The sequence below is a fragment of the Anomaloglossus baeobatrachus genome, chromosome 11 (genome assembly GCF_048569485.1).
Source record: "Anomaloglossus baeobatrachus isolate aAnoBae1 chromosome 11, aAnoBae1.hap1, whole genome shotgun sequence".
In the NCBI taxonomy this organism is placed as follows: Eukaryota; Metazoa; Chordata; class Amphibia; order Anura; family Aromobatidae; genus Anomaloglossus; species Anomaloglossus baeobatrachus.
The window spans coordinates 106386971-106400792 of NC_134363.1; the positions used below are offsets into that span (position 1 = coordinate 106386971).

The 13822-nt window shown below is 48.8% G+C and overlaps 1 protein-coding gene across 1 annotated transcript in view; it reads right to left on the reverse strand.

Annotated features, from left to right (window-relative positions):
* The window catches only part of LOC142257246 (NXPE family member 1-like), a 332584-nt gene extending 319796 nt beyond the window's left edge, over window positions 1-12788 (reverse strand). Inside the window, exons 1-2 of the mRNA XM_075329401.1 lie at window positions 12727-12788; window positions 12397-12494 (exon numbers count right to left, since the gene is read on the reverse strand). Coding sequence (XP_075185516.1) covers window positions 12397-12489 — 93 coding nt within the window. The 5' untranslated portion in view covers window positions 12490-12494; window positions 12727-12788. The remainder of the gene's footprint in view (window positions 1-12396; window positions 12495-12726) is intronic.
* Between the last annotated feature and the right edge of the window lie 1034 nt (window positions 12789-13822).

A 13822-nucleotide genomic window follows, 5' to 3' on the forward strand; every position in this document is an offset into this window, starting at 1 on the left:
GAGTGTGATAGGGTGGATGAACCACCACACCACCCTGACGAAGGCCACGTGCCAAAACACGTGTTGGTTTGACGTCGGCACGGCAGAGGGACATGACCTCAGGTAAACCCTCCTCCCCATATCTGTAACACTTGCTCCTACCTATGGTGTGCCTGTCCTGGTAGCTCCCCATACTATCATCTATTGAATTTGATACACATCTACATCAAGATACTGTTTCTATCTGGCTATACCTCTATAATGCACTTTATTATTGCACCTTAATCCTTTTGCATGTTAGTCCTGCATCTTAAATCAACCTTGTGGGACTATTTTTTACATATTGTATTACATTTTTTATTACATATATTATACTTTATGTGCAATCTTGTGCTGCATATGAGTGTCACCTTTTTGTATCTGTGTATTTTATTTGTGAGAATATACTACCTTGGACGTACTATTTATATTTAATGCTATTTTTTGGCTATTATCTTTTTTACATTTTTTGGTATATCATGTGGAGCCTTGTATACATATTGTTGTAAATTTTGATACTATTATATGTCCTTTGTCATGCTGTCCTATTGTGCACTTTGCACTATTTTTTATTTTTATTCTGTTTTTTAAATTATTCAAATTAATAAAACTCAGTTTTATTGTTTCTATTCTTGCATTGGCTATTTTTTTTTTCGTCTATAGGGGTACATAACTCCCTAAAGGTGTTTTCTCTGCCTTTTGTTTGTCATCCCATTGAATCCAATGGGGTTCGGCGTTTGGTTTGGTGAACGTAGCGTTTATTTGGTAAGGCTCAGCAAACTGGACTTTGAAACGTTCACTCATCTCTAGCCCCAATGCCAATTTTTTATTTATTTATTTTTACACCAAACTAGACGCAGACACAGCGCCTGTGATTGAAAGCAGTCAGACTCACAGTCATACAGGGTGGGGGTGCTGTGTGACTGCACCCAATCAGATACTTGGGGACTGCTGGTGGGCAGAGAAAGCAGTGCATATGCATGAAGATAATAACCGGAAGTGATCAGGCACATGATTAGTCAAATCACCTGACACGTCCCTCACCTCATCCTCCATTCTGGTCCAGTACATTTCCTGTCCTGCTCTGCACCGATCACATAAATCAGTGCAGAGCAGCTCTCTATGAGTGACCTGAGCCCCCCTCATTGCTCTGATGGCGGCCTCGCCCCCTGGGGCCTGGTGAGGAAAAGGAATGTAAGGGGAGGGGCCTGGCTGTCAGCAGTTGCGCCCCCCTCCTGGCTTCTGCTCATAGGGTCCCTTACAGGAGTCACTGTTGTAATGCCCTGATGGCGGCCCTGAGAGCAGCTGCCAGCCCAAGCACTGCAGTTGCCGGATCTCAGACTGGGGCCTGCAGGACTGAAGACGTCAAGTGGGCCCCCCCAACTGTCCAGGGCCCTGGCATTTTCCCATGTGTGACTCTTTTCCAGGCCAACTTATTAAGGTTCATCAATATTCACTTCTTCCCCCACTCCCACCCTCTGTTCCAGTATCTGTGATTGGTTGCAGACTGCTATACAGGCCCCCCACCATCTGTGATTGGGAATTTTGTTATGAGACCACTGACATTCCCATAGAAATTCCATTCAAGGTAAAACATCATCCACTACCCCAAAAAGTCCAGGAGGAAAAACCTTGAAAACCCAGAAAAAAGAGCACAAGAGTGGATGGTAACTAACAGACAGAAACCCCCTGACTATTTAAACACAACTAGAAATAGTGGTGGAGCATGCCTACACTACCTAGACATCTCATCACCACATAAGAAACTAGCTAGCCTTAAAGATGAAGAAATTAATCCTAACTTGCCTCAGAGCAGCCCCAAAGGGATAGTTAAAGCCCCCAATATATATTGACAATGATATAAGAAATAAACAATACACAGTTGGTTAGGAATAGACTTCAGCAAAGAGAGTCCCTGCTAACTAAGACACCAAAGGATAGGATAGATCCCTGGCTGCAGCCAGCAAAACCTAATATATGCCAACTCCTGATGATCAAAATTCCCTTAGGACCACACGATCCTCCATCCACTACATCAGGGAACTCTTGTACAGGGCACCAGGCAGGATTAGCATCCAAAGAGGTTGTCACAAAAATGGCTTAGTAGCAACTGTCATAGGCAGAAAAATATTCAATGTCCAACAGGACTGATAGTGAGCAGTCCATTGATGTGGTCTAATAAACTGTATACTAAGTACAGCAAAGTAAGGCTATGTGTCCACGGTAGAATGTACCTGCGGACTTTTCTGCCTGAAAATCCGCGACTTTCGCGGCAAATCCGCACCCGCGGATTTACCGCGGATTTGCCGCGGATTTTGATGCGGATTTTTTTTTTTTTTTTCCCCATTCTATACCCAAAATCCGCACCAAATCTGCAACAAACAGTTGACATGCTGCAGATTTTTCCGGATCAAAATCTGCGGCAAATCCGCAGCGGAAAAATCCGCAGCATGGACACAGCATTTCCAAAATACCATTGAAATGGATTGGAAGTGCCGCTGCTGCAGATTTTCGGGAAATCCGCGGCAAATCCGCGGCAAATCCGCTGCAAATCCGCAGCGTGGGCACATAGCCTTAATATGTAAAAATGATGGAAAAAGGTCTTCACTGAATTCTCAGCAAGGTCCCTTTGTTAAAGTTCATCAGTGTGAACACATTTTAGCACAAATTGCAAATATGACCAAAAAATGCAGGATGCAGGACTATATTCAGACACAGAGAAAAAAACCTCCACCATACGTTTTTTTCACTGTGAATGAACAGTCTTCATAGCATTTGAAAACAAATTGACACAGAATCAAATAAACATTGCACATAAGAGAAAAATGTATGAAAACTGTTCAGTCACAGGCTAGAAAACAAACTACTTATCCCAGGCTCCAAAGGCAAGATCAGGATGACTAGGAAAAAAGACAAAAATTGAATCCACAGAAGCAGACAAAGTGTAGTAGACACACTGGAGATCTCCTAGAGAAAAAGACCAGCTGGAGCACACTGGAGAAGTGTCCTGCGGGTCAAAGGCACATGGCCGACATAACAGGAGGACCTGGTGTTCAAAACATGTTCACTGGAGAAAAACTGACACAGGAAACAATATCACCCGCGTCAGCTTCAGGCAGAATCTCTTTCTTTATACACCAAGACCTGAACATGATTGACCCACTGAGATTAGAGCCAAGCCCCACACCTGTCTCACTGACAAGCACAGAACCTGACTCACTTCCAGCACTGGCCACTAGAGGGAGCCAAGAAACATCCTCAGGAAGAATCTTAACCTCTTCACAACTGGCAATGACTAAACCAACAGAAACACCATCCAGAACAGAATTTATTTATTTTACTATATGATATAGACCCATCCACTGGCATCTGTGATTGGTTGCAGTCAGTCAGCTGTCACTCAGCATGGTGGCGGGTCTGACTGCAACTAACGCATACAAAGGAACCTCAAATCCTAATAAAATTACAATCTTTATTCAAAAATATTATTAAAAGAGAGTTATTTATCACACCCAGTGCTAGTGAACACAAAAAGGGGACAGTATGAGGGAACTAAATATATAGGATCCCTATAGTGCCCTATGGGATCTTACTCCTGCCTGACAATGGAGGTTATGACACCGTAAGTTTTTGGGCGCCCCCGTTCCGCGTCGGCTGTCCCTTACTGTACCCTGTGATTTACAGTGAATTAAAATAAATTTATACTAAAGATTGTCATATATGTGTCTTTGGAGCCTAGAATTTGCGCAGGCAAATCACTAGTACGTGATCAGAAATTCCAATATATGCAACCAACCACAGATGCTGGGGGTCTGGAGAAGCAGTACATATGTATGAGCCTAATGAACGGCAGAAGTGAATAGTGACTAGTCAGGTCGTCCCAGGTAACAACCAGAGAAAGGAGGGGGCACTGCCAAGAGTAATTATATTATACTAGAAGGTGGCCCGATTCTAACGCATCGGGTATTCTAGAATTTACGTATTGTGTAGTTAATGTATGATTTTTGTCTTATATATATATATATGTATATATATATATATATATATATAGATGTTGTGTGTAGTTACCAAGTGTTTGTGTAGGGCGATGTAAATGTTCTGGGTGTTGTCTGGGTGGGGGGGTGTGAGAGCGGTGTTGTATGTGTGTTGCGTTGTGTGTGTTGCATTGTTTGTGGAGCGCTGTGTGTCTGCAGCGTTCTGTGTGTGTGGTGCTGTGTGTGTTGCGCGGTTTGTGTGGGTGTGGAGTGCATGTGTGTGTTTTGGGGGAGGTATGTTTTGTGCAGTGTGTGTGTTGCGCGGTATGTGCGTATATTTATGTATGCCGCGGTGTTTGTGTGTTGGGTGCTGTGTGTGTGCGGCGTTGTCTGTGTGTGTGTGGGTGTCTGTGTAGGGCAGTGTTTGTGGTTCCCAGTGTGTGTGTGGTGTGTTGTGCGGTGCGCGTGTGGCGGTGTGTGTGTGTGTTTTGGGGGGAGGTGTGTACCCCTCATCGTGCTCCATCCCCCATGCTGTGCACCTCCCATCGTGTTCCATCCCCCATGCTACGCACCCTCCATCATGCTCCATCCCCCATGCTGCGCACCCCCATCGTGCTTCATCCCCCATGCTGCGCACCCCCCATCGTGCTTCATCCCCCATGCTGCGCACCCCCTATTGTACTCCATCCCCCATGCTGAGCACCCCCCATCGTGCTCCATCCCCCATGCTGCGCACCTCCCATCGTGCTCCATCCGACATGCTGCGCACCCCCCATCGTGCTCCATCTCCCATGCTGCGCACCCCCAATCGTGCTCCATCCCCCATGCTGCGCACCCCCATCGTGCTCCATCCCCCATGCTGCACTTCCCCCATCGTGCTCCATCCACCATGCTGCACACCCCCCATTTTGCTCCATCCTCCATGCTGTGCACCCCCATCGTGCTCCATCTCCCATGCTGCACACCACCCATCGTGCTCCATCCCCCATGCTGCGCACCCCCCATCATGCTACATCTCCCATGCTGCGCACCCCCCATCTTGCTCCATCCTCCATGCTGCACACCCCCCATCGTGCTCCATCCTTCATGCTGCACACCCCCCATCGTGCTCCATCCCCCATGCTGCACACTCCCCATCGTGCTCCATCCCCCATGCTGGGGCCGCCGGGGGGGTCCAAGCGTGGCAACGTGTGCCGGGGCGGGGCTGAGCGGGCAAGGCGTCAGTGTATGCCGGCTCCCTGCACATGTGTACCGGGAGCCGGTATACGCTGGTAACCATGATACACATCGGGTAACTAAGGGAAGCGTTTCCTATAGTTACGCGATGTGTATCATGGTTACAAGCATACACCGGCTCCGTCACGATCCCAGCATGGCAAGGTTATGTCCGCCGGGGGCGGGGCCGAGTGTGCCAATGTGTGGCGGGGGCGAGCGGGCGAGGCGTCAGCGTAAGCCGGCTCCCTGCACATGTGTACCGGGAGCCGGTGTACGCTGGAGCGGGGCTGAGTGGGCGAGGCGTCAGCGTATGCCGGCTCCCTGCACATGTGTACCGGGAGCTGGTGTACGCTGGAGCGGGGCTGAGCGGGCGAGGCGTCAGCGTATGCCGGCTCCCTGCACATGTGTATCGGGAGCCGGGGTACGCTTGAGCGGGCGATGCATGTGGAGGGCCGGGACAAGCGGCTAATCCATGTGGGGGGTGGGGCCAGGCCGAGGCGAGCGGCCAATCCGTGGGGGGGGCGGGGCCAGGCCGAGCCCAGCGGCCAATCCGACAGTTGTCAGTTACTGTAATGACACTGTCACGGTGACACAATTTTTGGAGCAAGACAGACAGACAGACAGAATAAGGCAATTATATATATAGATATTGGAGCAAGTGCTCACCCGTGCAGCAAGGGAACAATGGAAACAACAAGAAAAATGTACCGCACATAAATGGGGAGCACAATAGCAATAAATGATAAAAGGCAACCTTTATTTGTAGCAAAAGTTAAAAACACTAAAATACAAAAAGCACACACCTAATGACACGGCATGCACCCCCAACCAAGTCCCACAACAATATTGTATATCTTACAGATCATAGACACAAGAATAAATAACATGTGGCACAAGTTGAAATAGCAATAATAGCATATATACAGCTATAACAATACCAAGAGGGAGAATGACAGTAAACCTACACCCTCATAAAGCCACAAAACAGAAGGAGGCCCAACAATACCAGGGCATGGTCAGAAATATGGGAACGCAGATACTAAGTATAATCAAATGACCTAGTATGGCATGGTCGTCCCAGGTAGTCACACACAACACCACACCCCCTCCCGGTTAGGTGACATCAGTCAAACTAAAAACCTTGTCACCACCCTCCAGGTTTGATTTCTACACCAGGGGAGTGGAGCTAGGCGGTTGGCTCCGCCCATCGAGGAGTTCACAGGCCTGGAGGCGGGAAAACACACACAAAGAGTCAAGTACAAGTGCAGAGTAGTCTAGAGGAGGTAGAGAGCAGTCAAGTTCACGGGCAGTCCTGTGTCCAGGCCTGCTAAGAGACTACCAGGTGGCTGGGTCGGAGCCCAGTCGCCATTGGCAAGGAGGCAGACGGTGGTGGCCGCCTGCAGGAGCTGGGATTACAGTCGGTGGAACCGTAGGGACCGGGGTCGGGCGGTGGCCTGCTGGTACCGAACCGGGGAACCGATTGGAAACCGGAGCACCAGGAGTGGTACTCAGACCCAGTACAAAGCCCTGAACCGACAGGGCCGAGTCAAATCAACAGATTGCGGACTGGACTTAAGGACCTATCCCTTGCCACTCTGCCAATCCCTTCACTGGCTTCACTGGCTTCCCATCGCCCAACGACTCCAGTTCAAAACATTAACCATGACATACAAAGCCATGCACAACCTGTCTCCTCCCTACATCTGTGACCTAGTCTCCCGGTACCTACCTGCACGCAACCTTAGATCCTCACAAGATCTCCTTCTCTGCTCCTCTCTTATCTCCTCTTCCCACAATCGTGTACAAGATTTCTCCCGTGCATCCCCCATACTCTGGAACGCTCTACCTCAGCACATCAGACTCTCCACTACCGTGGAAAGCTTCAAGAGGAACCTCAAGACCCACCTCTTCCAACAAGCCTACAACCTACAATAGCCCTCAGTCCAGTAGACCACTGCACAACCAGCTCTGTCCTCACCTATTGTACCATCACCCATTCCCTGTAGACTGTGAGCCCTCGCGGGCAGGGTCCTCTCTCCTCCTATACCAGTCTGTCTTGTACTGTTAATGATTGTTGTACGTATACCCTCTTTCACTTGTAAAGCGTCATGGAATAAATGGCGCTATAATAATAAATAATAATAATAATCCCACACAAGCCCCGTTAGAAGACAAAAGCCCAACCATACAGGGTAGAGCCACCACCAAGGCATAGAGACCCAAAGGGCCAGCGTCTGCGGGCAAACAGGCTCCTACGGCATATACAAGTCGGAGAGCGAACTACCGGTGTCTAGGCATAGGAGTCAAACATTTACACACAGAGGTGCAGGAGAAAGGTGTAAACCACCAACCCATTCTGGGAGAAGCTGCAGCCGGCTGCGGGCCCAGTTCATTTCATCACTCCATTTGGTTTACCAGAGACTCCAGTGTGTTATGTCAGAGTGAGTACACCAGTGCCATCAGGCACCGCACCGTACTGCACCGCAACACTTCACACTGTACCCCAGCCCTCGCCAACCAGGCCTCGTGACCAACATTCCCTACCCACGGAGGGGTCAACACCTAGCTGCGCCATTACACTGCTCCCGGGAGCCCCCATCCCTTCACCGCAGCGGTGGTGCCTACAATCACCGCAAACCGTCGGTGGTGTCACGAACTTACATTCCAAACTAACCCACCGCGGGCCCGGCCGTGGAACTCCTCACCCAAATCCCCGCGTGTAGCGCCAACTCCCTTGCAGAGCGAAGTGACCCCCGGGTCCGTGAGAGGCTCGAGCCACCACCCGCAGTACGAGCCCGGATCCGAGCAGCTCGGCGGTCGCAGCTGAGCCCACGGGGCGGTACATATCGACTCTTCTGGCGTGACGAACAGGATAGAACCATCCACTTACCTGTGGAAGTGTGCCTTAAGTTTATCGCCAGTGGCGTCCCGCTGAAAAACTGGAGAATCCGCCATTTTGGGCGCGAAAAGTTCCCACCCGAGCCATCTTTCCTGAACAGAAAGGGCGCGAAGATGAAGCCCCGCCCCCTGAGAGCAGTGCAGAAAGTAAGGAGAGTGCCCGGAAAAGACCGAGGGGGGAGCGGGTGAAGATCTGCGGCATGTAACTGACGCCGTGAAGTGCAGGGACGCCAGGACTCTGCCGGAAACCATTCCTGGACACCAACGCGGAAGGATGTGTCAGAAGATCCAGGCCCAAGTCCACTTCATGCTGGCGAAGTGGACGTCAGGGGTGAAGGGCCTGGCTGCAGCTGTCCGGGTGCGCAAAGTGGAGATGATCTCGGAGGAGCGGGTAAGCAGTGACCCACGCCCCTATGTCCCCCAGGGATCAGCCGCTGCGGCTGATGGATCTGGTCTGCTCCAGTCCGCCACACCGTCTCCCTCGTCGCCCGCGTCCGCAGCCAATGCCCCGACCGACCCGCTGCCCCAGTCCGAGGCAGCGGAGCTCGTACCACCTACGGGGGAGGACCCGGATACTGGGCCCTCAGGCCTTACAGTCACCATCGCTCCAGCACCGCTGCCGACATCCCATCCGGCCCCGAGCATGGCCGCAACCGAGATGGCGACGGCTCCGGCAGTCCGCCCGGCCGCAATGGAGGCGACCCTCGCCCAGAAGCCCAGACACCCGACCCCGGCTGAGGCACGGCGGGGACGCAGCTGCCAAGCGGCAGAGCAGGACACGTCACAGCGGGGTCCCTCATTACCGAAGGTGCTGGTCGTAGCCGGCACTGAGGGACTCCAGCTGAGCCCGTCCCCCACACAGGCCGATCCGGAGCAGGCCACTGATCAGTAGGGCCCACGGCAGTATGAGAGGCCGGTCGTAGCCGGCACTGAGGGCACCCAAGTGGTCCTGGCTCCTGGGCAGGAGAGCGGATGTGCATGCCCGCATTTATAATGAAGAAAGTTGAAGCGGTAGCGGTTCCTGGCTGCCAAAGTGGAACAGTCCCCGTTGGGACCCTTACTGCCCGTCCCCGTTGGGACTTTGTTTTGCCTCGTTTTACAAAAGACAAGGCCGAGAACTGGCAGGCCACCCAAAAACTATTGGGCTTGTAAATAATACCTGCCTTAACCGGCCGTCCGGTTTCACCACCTCCGGAGAGGCAGACTGGAGGATGGGCCTGCGGGAAGCTGTTGGCCGAGGCCCGCCACCACTACAACCGGTGGCCATCCTCCGAGTCAGGGGTCCCCTGGACGTGGGGCCTCTGAAAGGACTGTGAAACCTGCACCCGTCCCGTTAAACATACCTGGGCCCGTTCCTGGACTGGGGAAAAGGGGTGCTGCCCACTTCTTAGGGGCAGCATCAAGGCTAGGTTGTTTGGGTGGGTGACTGAGGACCCGGTTCCCGTGTTAATAAAAGTGTTTGACGTTCGTAACGTTCAAGTATGTGCCTCCTGTAAGGGAAGATCCAAAAAGCTAAAAAAAATGTTGAAAGTTTGTACAAATGATAGTATAATTGTATTGTGTTTCCGTTTTCTATTTTTCAGAAGCAAAAATAAACCGGTGATGGACGGGTAGCCCGTGGACGGTCTGCATTAATCCAAGGGTGAATGTGACGCCCTGGACTAGTCAGGTCGTCCCAGGTAGTCACACACAACCCCACACCCCTTCCCGGTTAGGTGACATCAGTCAAACTAAATACCTTGTCACCACCCTCCAGGTTTGATGTCCACACAAGGGGGGGCGGAGCCAGGCAGTTGGCTCCACCCACAGAGGAGTTCACAGGCCTGGAGGCGGGAAAACACACACAAAGAGTCAAGTACAAGTGCAGAGTAGTCTAGAGGAGGTAGAGAGCAGTCAAGTTCACGGGCAGTCCTGTGTCCAGGCCTGCCAAGAGACTACCAGGTGGCTGGGTTGGAGCCCAGTCGCCATTGGCAAGGAGGCAGACGGTGGTGGCCGCCTGCAGGAGCTGGGATTACAGCCGGTGGAACCGTAGGGACTGGGGTCGGGCGGTGGCCCGCCAGTACTGAACCGGGGAACCGATTGCAAAACGGAGCACCAGGAGGTACAAAGCCCTGAACCGACAGGGCCGAGTCAAATCAACTGATTGCGGACTGGACTTAAGGACCTATCCCACACAAGCCCCGTTAGAAGACAACAGCCCAACCATACAGGGCAGAGCCACCGCCAAGGCATATAGACCCAAAAGGCCAGCGTCTGTGGGCAAACGGGCTCCTACAGCATATACAAGTCGGGGAGCGGACTACCGGTGTCTAGGCATAGGAGTCAAACATTTACACACAGAGGTGCAGGAGAAAGGTAATAATAATAATAATAATAATAATAATAATAATAATAATAATTTATTCATTTGTATAGCACTGTAAACCACCAACCTATTCTGGGAGAAGCTGCAGCCGGCTGCGGGCCCCGTTCATCACTCCGTTTGGTTTACCAGAGACTCCAGTGTGTTGTGTCAGAGTGAGTACACCAGTGCCATCAGGCACTGCGCCGCACCGCAACACTTCACCCTATACCCTGGCCCTCGCCAACCGGGCCCTGTGACCAACACCCCCTACCCACGGAGGGGTCAACACCTAGCTGTGCCGTTATACCGCTCCCGGGAGCCCCCATACCTTCACCGCAGCGATGGTGCCTACAATCACCACAACCCGTGGGTGGCGTCACAATCTTACATTCCAAACTAACCCACCATGGCCCCAGCCATGGAACTCCTCACCCAAATCCCTGCGTGTAGCGCCAACTCCCTTGCAGAGCGACGTGACCCCCGGGTCCGTGAGAGGCTGGAGCCTCCACCCGCAGTACGAGCACGAATCCAAGCGGCTCGGCGGTCGCAGCCGAGCCCGCTGGGCGGTACATATGAGCCTAATGAGTGTCTCCAACAGAAGCAGGAGAAGCCGCGGGAGCAGTGTGACAACCGTGCCAGTGATCGGTGAGTATGAAGTGCTTGGAGAGAGAGAAATAGAGAGAGAAAGAGTAAGTGGTGTAATACTGTGAAATCCTTATTCCCAGAAACCATATGTGAGTCAGAAATGCATGTAGGCATGTTTTCCAGGCTCTCCCCATTCACTTTCATCACTTTCCCATCCATTTCAGCCTTTCCCAAGGCCCCCAGACCTCTTTGTTGGGTACAGCAGGAAATTACTCGCATTTCCCATTGACTTGCATTGTACTCGCTATTCAGAACAAATACACGAATAGTACAAAGTACTCATTACGAGTGTAGCGATTACGAATATTACGGTACTTACTCATCTCACCTATTAAGTCATATTGATATCAGATAGTGAGGTCGTGTTCTTGAAAATTCAAGCCTTCCATATATATTACATGGCTTGTAATATTACATTGTCCCCAGAGTAGCAGCAGTTTGGGATATATCTGGCCAAACAAGTTCCAGGAATATTTTAAAATGGTTGTAAAGAGATTACCTCTGGAATCTAAATAACATTATTTAGAACTTCGTTTTTCTGACAGAGATCCACCGATCTACGTTTAAACATGGCTAATAACAATTTTATCAAGCTGACTATATAAAGTCACCATTACAGACGACTTAGGAGCTACAGTAACTGCGTATTGGAATACACTGAACTTCACAGTACACAGTAAGCTCATTTTTTATGCCAATAACTATGCAAGACTTTTATAGCCTTGTATCAGAGAGCAAAGCTCCAGCCACTAAATATTAGAAAATAATAAGCTAAGACCTTTAGCCCTAAATCAACATAAGAAAAAGCAGATATTCACTTTAGTATTAATGAGCAGTATTAACAATGTAACGCACTAGGAATTTCCCAGATAGTTGTAACAAGAAAAAACACAACTGCGACTTTTTCTCAGTTTTCTCATATTATTTATATTCTGTACATGTAATGAGATTACTATATGCCACCCATCCCAAAGGCACAGTCTCCTTTAGATGATATAAACACCCTCAGTGGGGGGCTTTTTATGTAAATTCATGTATTTGGAGCTAAAACCCATTTTTGCAATTGAGATTTAGTAAAAATAATTACCCCATTTGGGTTTTTTATTCTACATTTTTTCCTGCTGACAATGTTATATTTCTTATAGCAACAAAAAATTACAACAAATGATTAGATTACATTTTAAATGAGAAATGTAATTACAACGAAGAATTGTATGATACTTCTAGTGAATTCAGATAACAATTAAATGATCATCAACATAGTAACACTAAGCAACATAATCAAATTATTTTATTTCTTACCTTTTTTAAATTTTGATGATAAACGATGCTAACCAGGAGACAGAATGAAGAGAATGATATCAGGTAACCCTTGTATGATAGGAGGCAATTCATTTTGTCTGCAGAAAAACAATAAAAGGTAAAGAAAGATCTATATCCATATGTTTTATATCTATATACTGTAGCTACCTATGTATATCTACATCTCATCTGTCTCACTTCCTCTCCCTTTCTTTCTTTCTTCTCTTTTGCTCGGTTTCCCTCTCTTTTTCCCTCTCTCTTCTCCCTCTCTTTATTTCTCCTTTCCTCTTTTCTCTCTATCCTTGTTTCTGCGCACATATACACACTTACTACACTGCTGTCTGTAGCATCAATGAATCCTGTTTAACTGGTGTACGGAAGCACATCTATTTTAAACAAAAGCAAACCAACGTAGACGCAGGGTGTGTAGAGTATTTCATACGCATTTATAATGTTACATTATGTAAATTCAAGTATCATTCATATCTACAATTGTACAATAAACACTGCCTTGATAACAGCTGCGATATTACAAAGGAACACAGTGAGATATTATTCATTGCTTTAGCTGCCATCAAATAATTTCTTTAACCCAGTATTTGTCTCACACAGCTGAATTGGGTCTAAAATAAAAAAATGAGTAATATTCCTGCTTTTCTTTTATTCTGATTATATACAGTACATTCATTTACACTTTCTTATATTGTTATATACTTGGTTAATGGCATTTAGTTATATGCAGTACAGACCAAAAGTTTGGACACACCTTCTCATTCAAAGAGTTTTCTTTATTTTCATGACTCTGAAAATTGTAGATTCACATTGAAGGCATCAAAACTATGAAATAACACATGTGGAATGAAATACTTAAAAAAGTGTGAAACAACTGAAAATATGTCATATTCTAGGTTCTTCAAACTAGCCACCTTTTGCTTTGATTACTGCTTTGCACACTCTTGGCATTCTCTTGATGAGCTTCAAGAGGTAGTCACCAGAAATGGTTTTCCAACAGTCTTGAAGGAGTTCCCAGAAATGCTTAGCACTTGTTGGCCCTTTGCCTTCACTCTGCGGTCCAGCTCACCCCACACCATCTCGATTGGGTTCAGGTCTGGTGACTGTGGAGGCCAGGTCATCTGGCGTAGCACCCAATCACTCTCCTTCTTAGTCAAAAAGCCCTTACACAGCCTGGAGGTGTGTTTGGGGTCATTGTCCTGTTGAAAAATAAATGATGGTCCAACTAAACGCAAACTGGATGGAATAGCATGCCGCTGCAAAATGCTTTGGTAACCATGCTGGTTCAGTATGCCTTCAATTGTGAATAAATCCCCAACAGTGTCACCAGCAAAGCACCCCTACACTATCACACCTCCTCCTCCATGCTTCACGGTGAGAACCAGGCATGTAGAGTCCATCCGTTCACCTTTTC